General features: G+C 47.4%; 1 protein-coding gene across 2 annotated transcripts in view; it reads right to left on the reverse strand.

The window, feature by feature from the left end:
• Positions 1-12,056, reverse strand: part of LOC138497211 (uncharacterized) — an 835,962-nt gene that overhangs the window by 77,916 nt on the left and 745,990 nt on the right. For both annotated transcript variants that reach the window (XM_069620534.1, XM_069620535.1), the window contains one exon: positions 8,425-9,080. In XM_069620534.1, the coding sequence (XP_069476635.1) occupies positions 8,425-9,080 (656 nt within the window). The remainder of the gene's footprint in view (positions 1-8,424; positions 9,081-12,056) is intronic.

The raw sequence follows: 12,056 nt of genomic DNA on the forward strand, positions 1-12,056 counted from the left end.
TTGCCAAAGTTCCAAGCACTTTCGCAGTGAGAGGTAAGTTTTCTCAGTCGGGTTTTCACAGTACTTTACAATGAAGAAAAAAGAGGCAGCTGAGGACTTCTGTTCCTGGCAGTTCCTGGAGATCTCGCTGTTCCTGAGCCTCAGTTGTGGGGACAAGAGGGAGGATGTCGGGGGACTCCTGCACTGCACCGGGACTGGTCAAAGCAGGCACTTGGCAAATATTCAATTCAGGTAGCTGTAGTCAAGCACACAAACTGGTGTCCTTCTCCCTGGCTATTCAGTTTCCGGCAGCACTCTGAGGAAAATACAACTAGCTCCAAGAATGGTATCCAGGAAGTTTACGGGTCGAGTTGATTGGTCCCACCAACTCAAAGGGAGAAGTCGTTCTTGCAGGGCTTCTCTGTCGAGATGAACTTAGCGATTCAGAGCTGCAGCAGGGCTTCACCGGGCAAACCAACGGTCCAGGAGTTGCAGCAGCCATCCTTTTCAAGCTAGTCTTCGGCTCTTTCTTTCCAGTGGTCAACTCTGCCTTCCAAGCAAAGAGACTCGCCTTTTATCCAGTTTCCTCTCATTCATTCCAGCCTAGCTGCCACTCACCCAGCAGGGTGGCTGTCCTTGCCGGAGAGTTAACCAGTCAATCACGCCCAAGTGCATTCAAGGTCTCCTAGGAGACTAAACAGAGTTTCGGGCACCTCCCTCACTTCCTGCCCACCCCAGACACACTGGCGCCAGAGACTCTTCAGTCCTGAAGCCCGCCAAAGGCGATGAAACAAAGGGACCAAACCTAGTTTGGTGCTCAGAGCAAAACTCTAGATGGACCTTTCCACAAAGAAATGGCGAAAAAAGAAGATCGGGACCTGTTTAAACAAGGGGGGGTGGGGGGAGGGGGTCTCGGACGCCATCTTGAAAAACATGGCTCCCGTGATTTAACGCTACCAGTGTTCGCAGTCAGGAAAAATCATGGTAGTTATTTATAAAACCACTGCCACCAGCCATTTCGATAGGAAAGGGTAGCATTTGACTGCTACATGAGCATCTAGACACACTGGGCACTAGGTAACCCCCTCCAGCACTCTGTTGTAAGATAGGGTGTGCTGGCTCTAGGAATTTGAAAAGACTAGTAAAGTCAATTTCACTTTACTTACTCTGCGAAACACTAGTTTATCCCAGAGAAGGTATTTAAACCTTGGGAAAGCCAGAAAGGTTTCCCTGTGCCACTGCACGGAGTGTGCTGTGTGACACATGAAAAGATTATGCCTATGGAGTTTCTTAAACTCCATAATCAAAGAACACAAGAGTAAAACACACATCAAAATACATGAGAGTGGGGGGAAAAAAGGGTCACTCTCCAGGTAAAAAAATCAAGTCCTCAAAATCCAAGTTGCTGGGGGTCTCTAAGGTGAAGGGAATTTGCAAATTTTTGAGAATATTCCCTAACACATCTGCGTTGGATTGACAAAGATGCAGCAAAGCGTTGGAATAAAGCTTCTTCCAGTACGCCTCCAAGATCTTCTCCTTAACACCTGGGCAAGTGCCTGACCGTAAGGAATTTCCAGACCTGGCAAGGCAGGAAGAAGGTCGAACAATAATCTGGCCTAAGAAGCAAGCAAAAATCTCGTAGCACAGCCATTTTACGGCACTGGCCACGTTAAGTAGCTGTACACATTACACGCAAATGTGCATACCATAAATAAGGCAAAAATTGTAAAAGTGTATCTGCTGCCACCAGCTTCCCTTTGGGCACATACAAGTAACCAAACATCCCAAGTGTAAAAACATAGGGTGATACAAAAACATATCCCCAATGCACTGCAAGGTGCTGTGTGCAATGTGAAAAAGTACAAGAACGCAAAATGGAAACAGTTTCCCAGTACTGATAGTTTGAAGGACTGATTCGTTTCCCCATAACAATGAGCAAAAGTCAAGGGAAGTCGAACTGAAGGCTTGACTTCCCTTCAAAAGTAATACCAGGTTTAAAAACAGAGCAAAAAGAGGGTCCATAGGAAACATGGAAGAAAAGTTGCAAAAAGGTACATTTTTCCTAACAAGCAGTAAACTTAACATGGAATCTACCACACCAACCAAGAATTTTGCAAACAACCTCAACACTGAGCTCTGCTCTCAATCAGCCTCAGTTCAAGGGAGTTAGGAATTCAGAAGACTAAACAAGGAGGTAAAAGGGTAGACCATGTTAAACAGACAGAAGAACAAGTTACTTACCAACTGGTAACGTTCTTTCGATTGGATGTTCCTCCAACGTATTCCTCATCTTAGATGTATTCCATCCAGCTTTGCTGCTCTTCGGAAATTTTTTCGGCAGAAGGCGCCGTGCGTCCATGTCGTCGGTCCCTCGAAGGCCTCCGTTGAGGGCGACGTCATCGGGTGTATAAGTAGCACGCGCAGTGCAGTGCCCGTTGGCCTAAATTCTGTTTTTCCCCTCTTTTGTAGCTGTGATCTTGTACTGTGTAGATTGTGCCGGCAGACGGGTATCAGCCTTGCAAGATTTGAGATGGCAATAACCCAGAAAAAATCTACAGAGGGGTCAGTTGGGAGGGCGATGAGGAATACGTTGAACATCCAATCGAAAGAACGTTACCAGTTGGTAAGTAACTTGTTCGAGTGGATTGTGTCCTCCAACGTATTCCTCATCTTAGATAGGCTCACAAAGCAGGATTTTGCATAGTTCTTCTGGAGAAGGAATTCGATTTCTTTTTTTTTTTTTCACCAATGCCTTTAGATGGCGGAATAAAGCACTGCTTTTCCAAAAGTCAGCTCCCTAGTCTGGGAAGCATCCAGGCTGTAGAATTTTGAGAAGGTGTGAATTGAAGACCAAGTTGCTGCTTCGCAAATGGACCTTATCGGGACACCTCTCTGAAGGGCTGTGAAAGAGGCGATGCCTCTGGTGGAATGAGCCCTTAACCCTTCTGGTGGGTCTTTTTGTGCTAGTCTATAGCATTCTTAAATGCAAAGCACAATCCAGCGTGAAATTGTCTGTTTTGTTACTGACTGACCCAGTTTTCTTCCTGTGTAGCCTATAAATAACTGGTTGTCCACTCTAAGCCTAGAAAGTCTAGAGATGTAAAAGCTTAAAGCTCTTTTTGGGTCCAGTCTGTAATCTTTCTTCCTCCTTAGAAGGAGAAGGTGGAGGATAGAACGAGGGTAAAACAATTTTCTGACTTAAATAAAATCAGATATTACCTTCGGTAAAAATGATGGTTTAACCCTCAATACAACTCTGTCCTTATGGAACACAGTATAGGGTGGCCCAGAAGACAGTGCCTGCAATTCGCTCACTCTTCTTGTTGATGTTCGAGCAACTAAAAAGGCTGTTTTCCATGTTAATAATCTTAATGGACACGTGTGCATAGGCTCAAAAGGGGCACACATTAAGAATTTGAAGATTAAATTTAGATCCCAAATCGGTACTTGAAATGGGTGAGGAGGAAATACATTAGTGAGACCTTTTAAGAATTGTGTTATCAAAGGAATTTTGAAGTAGGAGCATTCTTCCGATGAGCGCTTGAAAATGGAAAGCGCTGCAAGGTAACCTTTTATTGTTCCGATATTCAGACCTATATGTGCTAGGGTCAGAAGGAAAGATAGTACTTCCGGAATAGAACATAGAAAAGGATCGACATTCTTTTCCCTGCACCAGTTGCAAAATTTTTCCAACGGCACAGAGACTTTGTTGCTGGCCTTCTTGCCGAAAGCAACACCTCCATAACATCTGGAAGGTTCCAATCCCTGTATCTCAGCCTTTCAGATACCAAGCATGAAGGTTGAGTGTTCTGACCTCTGGGTGGAGAACCTGACCTTCCATTTGAGAGAGAAGGTTCTCTCTCGGAGGAAGACGTACTGGAGGACAGATGGACATATCTAGAAGGTCCGGATACCACGTTCTCCTGGCCCAATCCGGAGCAATTAGGATCATGCGGTTCCCGAATCGTCTCAGCCTCCTGATGACCTGAGGAATGACGGGAATCGGAGGGACTGCGTACAATAGTGGGAAATTCCAATCCACCACGAACGCGTCCCCCACGGCTCCTCTCGGGGGAAACTCCCTTGAGCAATACCCTTTGCATTTTCGGTTGGGACTGGTTGCGAATAGGTCTACCTGAGGGGGTTCCCCAAAGGGCAAAGATCTCTTGAATGACTTCCTGAGCCAATTCCCATTTGTGGGACACCGTGCTCTGCCTGCTCAGAGCATCTGCCGTCATATTCTCTTCCCCGGCTAGATGAATTGCCGTTAGAGATTCCTTCCTGAATAGCCCAATACCAGAGCTGCATTGCCTCTCTGCACAGGGGTAGTGACCCCACACCTCTTGTTTAGGTAGTGCATGGCCACTGTGTTGTCCGTCATTATCAGGACATTCTTTCCCCCGACAGATGGCAGGAAGGCCTTCAGCGCTAGTCTGATTGCCCTCCGCTCCAAAAGGTTGATATGTAGTTTGGACTCCGATGGAGACCAACGACCGTTTATTGTCAAATCGTTGGCATGTGCTCCCCACCCCAGGAGTGACGTGTCCGTCACTATGTGATCTCCAGCCATGGTTGCCAAACCATGATGTTCCTAACAAGAACATCCTAACATCATGATGACCATGATGCTAGGATGTTCTCTGCACAGGTCCACCATAGAAGGTCTTGTCTGACCTTGTTCAGAATCTGAAGAAGATCCGTCATTTGACCCGAGAACTGGGACCACTGAGTCTTTAGGGCCCATTGAAGGGATCTCATCCTCAAGCGTGCCTCTGGCACCAGAAAGATGCAGGATGCCATGAGGCCGAGCAACCTTAAAAAGTCGTAATCCTGGAGATTTTGGGCATTTTGGAATTTGGAAACCATCTGAGGAATGTCTTAAGCCCTCGTATTGGGAGGCAAGCTCTTTCCCAAGGATGTGTCTAATACAGCTCCTATGTACTGAAGCTGTTGGGAAGGTGTCATTTGAGACTTATTTAAATTGAGGGAGAAGCCCAGTTTGTGGAGGAAGTGGCAGGTGACTTTCAGATGATCGTGCTTGCTCGGCAGAGCGCGCTCTGATCAACCAATCGTCCAGGTAGGGGTAGACATGAATCCCCCCCCTCTCCTGAGGTGCGCTGCCACCACTACCATTAACTTGGTGAAGACCCTCGGGAGGAGGTCAACCCGAATGGCAGGACTCAAAACTGATAGTGTGAGTCGCCAAATACAAACCTCAGGTATTTTCGGTGTTTGAGATGAATCGGCACATGAAAATAAGCATCCTGGAGGTCCAATGACACCAACCAGTCCTGCAGATGAAGGGCCTGAAGGATCTGAGAAAGGGTAACCATTTTGAACTTGTCCTTCCTGAGGAACTTGTTCAAGTTTCTTAAGTCCAAGATGGGTCTCAGTCCGCAGTCTTTTTTGGGGATCAAAAAATACGGGGAGTACCAACCCTTGTTCCTTTCCGCTGCAGGTACTGGTTCTATAGCACCTTTCTCCAGCAGGGTTAGAACTTCCTGCTGTAGGAGCGGGTTTGAAAGTTTCAACGGGTGTCTCCCTAGTTGATTGCTTTGAGGTTGCTTTAGAAAAGGAAGGCAATAGCCTTGGGCTATTATTCTAGAGCCCAAACATCTGAATTAATGGCTCGCCATTCTTGCAGATGCTGCGACAGCCTGCCCCCTACATGTGTTTTGTGGTGCAAGTCCTCAAAGTGGTTTTGTGGCAGATGTTGCAGCTGCTGATGGCAAAGAGGCTGCAGCTGGAGCTGGCTTAGCATGTTTTCCTCGTCCACCACGAGTGGTCTTTCTTTGGCCCCTTTGACTGGCCATTCCTCTCGTCTTCCCGTATGAGGTGTAATAACGATAGGATCGTCCCCTCCATGATTGCCCTTGCGCACGAAAAGGCTGAGGTTGCATAATAGCAGCTCCTAAAGATTTGGCCACTGCTTTTGAGGTCTGCAACCTCTCAAGGCTCTCGTCCGCCTTGTTGCCAAAAAGGTGAGACCCATCAAAAGGCATGTTCAGGAGGCGGTTCTGTACGTCCGGTGCAAAACCCGACTTCCGTAACCACGCAAACCTGCGCATTACCGTGCTAGTGCCCACGGACCTGCTTACACTATACGCAGTGTCCAATCCAGATTGAAGGGATTCCTGCATGGCCTCCTTTCCATTTCCAACGATGGCTAGGAAACCTTCCCTTTCTTCCCCTTCTGGTATGTGCTCCGCCGCCATTGCGATGCACTCCCAATGAGTGTATGAAAATGTTGCCAAGGCACATGTGGAGTTGGCAGCTTTTAATGCCATGCTCCCGGCTGAAAATACCTTCTGTGCCCAACCATCCACACGCTTATCGTCCCTGTCTGGAGGGATAGACGGGTACGCAAGTTTGTTGGAAGCTGTGGCTGCCTGTATGACCAAACTCTCGGGAGTTGGATGTTTTGACAGATAGCTGGGGTCCCTACTGGCTGGGCGGTATTTTGATGCGAGGGATTTATTTACCGGAGGAATAGAATCCGGAGTTTACCAATTCTTGGCCACCCTGTTTTGTAAGGCTACATGAAAACGGTAGTACTAGGTCTTCAGTGGGACCATGGTCCAATATGTCTGTTAAATCGTCCTGGACGAATTGGGCTGGTGGTCTAGCCCATCCCAAGTAATCTACCACCTTGGTCATTAACTGACGGTAAGATAGACTGGCATGCTCTCCTGGATCTGGTCTACCAAAGTCATTCTCAGGAGAGGTGTCAATGCCACTTGCATTGTGTAAAGACTCCACCAAATCCCTCATTCTGCTTTCCTCTGAGATCAAGCATTCGGGGACATTTGGGGTGCCATATTCCAATCCAAAAGGTACATTTTCCTCCTCGGATCTCTCCTGTTCCTCAAAAATTGAGGTCAAGGATTTGAAAAACACCTTCCTAGGGAGAGGCTTGAAAACCTTCTCTGGGAGAGGAGGACGAAGAGGTGTAGTACCAGGCTCTGAAGAAATTACATGTTTTGTAACTTTCGCCTTCTCTTTTTCTGGCTGCCCTGGCTTGGCTGGAGCCTTTGGCACTGAGGGTTTCAGCGTCGACGTCGATAAAGGCGTCGATGACATAGTGGTCGTCGACAGGGTCTACTTCGAGGGCGTTGAGGCGGCCTTCGACGGTTTCCCCTTCGAGGTGTGATAGGTCTCGGACGGCGGTGACCTCGAGCGGTCGACTCGAGCGTTTATCGCTTGGCGTCCTGGAAGGTACCCTATCCTTCCTTTTACGATCACCTGGGCTCGAAGGCACGCAAGTGTCGGAGCGATGACGCTCCCTGCCGGCTTGCGAAGAAGGTGCGGACCGAGGCTTCGCCTTCTCAAACACCTCCATCATTTTGACCCTGAATGCTTCCCACTCTTCGGTAGACGAATGTTTTGTGGGGCATTTCATTTTCGTAGACTCGTCTGACGACAAGGTGGAGGGAGACCTATGGCGTTGTTTCTTCGACGAAGGCAACGAGCGATAAGAATCGCTTCGGGATCTAGATAGATGTCTTTCGCGTCGAGGAAATTTTTCCCCATGGGGTCTCGACTCGACGCTAGAAGCTTTTCGATCCTTCCAACCTACCTGTAGCTTTCCTCTCCTTTCTCGCAAGGCATTCCCCGTCATCGTCTGACACTTCGAACAGGCCTCCATGTCGTGGCCTTCCACCGAGACATGACAAACACTCGCGGTGCGGGTCCGTGATCGACATTTCTGAGCCGCACGACTTGCAATTCTTAAAACCCGATCTCGGGGTCGTGGTCGGCGTCGATGACAAGGTCATAATTACTTCTCGTTATATTATATTATATTTCTTGACAGAACTCGAAACGCGCCGAATGTCCGAAGCAACGTAACTGTGGAAAAACGGAACTGAGGCCAACGGGCACGGGTGTGCTACTTATACACCTAATGACATCGCCCTCGACGGAGGCCTTTGAGGGACCATCGACTCGACATCGACGCACAGCGCCCTCTGCCGAACAAATTTCCAAAGAGCAGCAAAGCTGGATGGAATATGTCTAAGATGAGGAATACCTTTGAGGATACAATCCACTCGAAATACAAACTGCAAACATCTGAAAAAGCATAGCTTAGGTCAGCAGAAGCCCACAAAGGACAAGTGGTGTATGTATCAACAAGCAGTAACAAACCTACATGTGGAGGTGGATTCCCAAATTTAACACATTTTGAAACTTTCAGAGCTTCGCGATTACTACAAAAATAAAATATTAAACACAAGTACACAACACTTATCATTTGTTAACCAAGCATATTCAAATTACCATGATACTTTAGCAACTCAATATAAAGAACACATTAGATTAATGAACTAAACTCTCAAGTGTTAGATTGGAGACAAAGCCAATTCAGTTAAAACATCTTTACAAAATGTTGAATATCAGGTGTCAGAGCAATACTTTCAGCATTAAATACTGTGCAACTAGTCTCACCCGTTTCATTTCTCCTCTTCCATCTATGTATGAGCTCCCCAACAAAGAACGAGAAGCCCGATCAGCATATACTGGTAAATTGCTGTTGTATCCTTGACTCAGTGACTGTTTCGGAGTGAGACTCAGTGATCCTTGATGCCAGTTATTAGAAGCCACATTAGACATTCTATTTGCACCTGGTCCCGAAAGATTATTTCTATTCAGGCTGCCAAATTGGTAATCTGCACCATGTGGATCTGAGGAATACGGTAAGGGGCCACCACCAGTGCGGCTACTTGGGTAAAGACCATTATCAGCTCGATTATACTCCTTGATTAAACCATGGCTTTCAATATAGCCTCCTAGGTCCCTAGAATCACTGAGGGGCATTGGTCTAACAGAGTTACGAGCATGTTCTCCAAAAATAGATGAATGGCTTTCTCTTGTTTCGAATTTCAAAGGATTTAATAATGAACTACTAAAAGAAGAATTTGGTGGATCATAAATCTGAGTATTTGTAGACTTTTGCATCAAGGATTCTTCATTCCACTGTCCGCGACCAACGGCATGTTGCAGCTGTTGTTTTTGAGCAATTGGTACTAGATTCCATGTCCTACCAGCTGTAACAAATTGTGGTTTCTGATTCTGCATTAAGGGTGCTGGTTGCCTGTTTACATCTGAAAAATAAAATGAAGACAACATGAAACAAATATATTATAAGGTAACAACATTCAACACAAACTAAATGTAAGACAAAAGAGAAACTACAAAAGAAACCATTTTTTATAGGGAGTGAAGAATTTTAGAAATTGAACAAGTTACTTACCCGTAACTTGACTTCTCCAGCATGGGTCTGGCATGGATTCACATGCTCATGATTATTACCCGTCAGGCTGGTAATCCTCGGTAAAAGACAAAAATCAGTTTAATTTCTGAACTGTCGTCCTCCCAACAACCAATCACTGAGCTCTGGGTCATACTGCCCCCAGGAAATGACTGCCCCAGGCAATGACTGCCCTCTACATAAGCCCCTCCTCTGGCAGCCATCTTCAGATTTGGAAGCACGTAAAGTTGCAGCAGGACCTAGAGAAGAGCTGCAGAGGGGTAGGCGGGAGGGTTTGCATGTGAATCCATGCCAGACCCATGCTGGGGCACAACAGTTACAGGTAAGTAACTTGTTCCTTCTCCAGCATGGGATCTGGCATGGATTCACATGCTCATTAATAAAGAATACAAAGCAGTACACTCAAGCACAACCACTGGAGATGGCAAGGCTCAACATAAGCATCTCTTACCTCCTCACCAGGCTCACCTTCAAGCCAACAGGTTGCGCAGCATTGTTTGCCCGATTCTCGACTCCTCCCTGGAATTCCTGTGGTTGCAGTAGAATATCGTGAAGGTGTGCGTCAACCTCCACGTAGCAGCCCTGCAATGTTTAGCAGGGGCACACCAGACAGGAACGCCGTAGCATCGATCGCCATGGTGGAATGGGCTCACGGACGGCCAGGCAGCAGTCGGTTGGCCAACCGGTGACAGTGAGTGATACATCCGGAGAGCCACCTGGTAATGGAAGCCTTGGACAAGGCCTTCCCATGGTTCAAAGGACCAAAGTTCACAAAAAGCTTAAAATATTTTACAGAAACATCGTGCGGGCCACAAAACATCAGCGCTCTAGCTACATCCAGCGAGTGCAAAGTCCTTTCAGCCGGCGACGAATGCTTCAGAAAAAACACAGGTAGCACCAAGGGCTTGTTTAGATGAAAGTCACAGCACCTTGGGCATGAAGGAGGGGTGCGTCTGCAGCAACACCCTTGTCTCTTGGAAAGTCAAGTACGGTGGCTTACAGTATAGTGCCTGAATCTCCCCCACTCGTCGTGCAGAGGTTATGGCCATGAGAAAATCTGTTTTCTATGACAGGAACTTAAGCAGAGCTGAAAGCAGCGGTTCGAATGGGGCCCCTTCATGACCCTGGTGAGCACCTATTGAGTTCCCATGCCAGGGCAAAACCCTTCACTGGTGGGAAAGAGCGGGACAGTCCTTTTTACTCCTTCACCAGATGGTGCGACCACAAAGAAGACCCTCCTGGAGATCTGGTGAAGCGGGAGATAGCCGGCAGATGTACCTTAATGGAGGCATGGGTCAGTCCTGATTAGGCCAGTGACAGCAAATAAGTACGTACAAGGAGTCGTGACCCGCAAGGGGTTAATCTTCTGAGACCGGCACCAAATCACTAAAAGCTTACATTGTCGGTAGCATTTCAGAGTAGACTATGCTCTAGCCTTGGCGAGAACTTCCTTGCAGTCCGCCAGGAGATCGTAGCCACCAAATTCTAGTGCTGCAGGAGCCAGGCTTCAGGTTCAGAGACCCTGGATCGTGGTGAAGAATGACACCTCCTTCCCTGGCGAGAGGATTAGAGACCACTGGCAGCTTGACTGGTGGGGACGCTGACATGCTTAGAAGGTCAGAGTACCAAATCTGCCTCAGTGTTAGAGAGAATTCTCACAAATGTGCCAATTCCCTCTACCTTAGAGACCCCCAGCAACTTTGCTGGATTTTGAGGACTTGATTTTTTTTTTTTTTTTAACCTGGAGAGAGTGACCCTTTTTCCCCACTCTCTCGTGTATTGTTAATGTACATTTTACCTCTGTTTGTTTTGGTTACGAAGTCTGAAACTCCATCTTTTACATTGTGTCACACAGCACCTTCAGTGCAGTGGCACAGGGAAGTCTTAGATTTCTCAAGGTTTAAATACCTTCTCTGGGATAAACTACTGTTTCCCAGAGCAGTAAAGTGAAATTCGAATTTTAACTTGCTAGACCCAGCCCACACCATCTTACAATAGTGCTGGAGGGGTTCCTTAGTATCCCCTGTGTCTAGATGCTCATGTAACTTTTTTATATTACCCTTTCCTCACAGAATGGCTGGTGGCAGTGGTTTCGTTTGAGCTACTATGGTTTGCATTTACCGCAGGTTGCGTTTGCCGCGTCGGTAAAGCAACCGCAGGAGCATTCTTTTTCAAAATGGCGCAGACCCATCTTTGACAAAATGGTCCCCGGTCTTTTTTCGCCATGTCTTTGTGGAAAGGTCCTTCTAGTTCTCTGCGCGCCAAACCAGGATTGGTCTCTTTGTTCATTTTGCCTTTGGCAGAGTTTCTGGAGTGAAACCCACCTCCGGCTCGAGAGTGTCTGGGATAGGCAGGAAGTGAGGGAGGTGCCCGAAACTCTGTGCTTAGTCTCCTAGGAGACCCAAATGCACTCTGTGGTGATTGACTGGCTGACTGTCCGGCAAGGACAGCCACCCTGCTGGGTGAGTGACAGTTAGGCTGGAATGAATGGGAGAAAACTGAATAACAGGCAAGTCTTTTGGCTTGAAAGGCAGTCGTCCACTGGACGAAAGAACAGAAGAAGAGCTTGACGAGGACACCTGCTGCAACTCCTGGACTGTTGGTTTTTCCCCGGTGAAGCCTTGCTGCAGTGCCGAAAAGTTTGCATCGACAGCGAAGCCCCTGCAAGGACGACTTCTCCCTTTGAGTTGGTGGGACCAATCTACTCCAAAGTAAGCCACCTGGACATCCATCTCAGAGCTGGTTGAATTTCCTCAGAGTTGCTGCACGAAACTGTATAGCCAGGGAGAGGGACACCAGATTGTGTGCG

Source organism: Ambystoma mexicanum, chromosome 5q (genome assembly GCF_040938575.1).
Source record: "Ambystoma mexicanum isolate Mex_15411 chromosome 5q, UKY_AmexF1_1, whole genome shotgun sequence".
Classification (NCBI taxonomy): Eukaryota; Metazoa; Chordata; class Amphibia; order Caudata; family Ambystomatidae; genus Ambystoma; species Ambystoma mexicanum.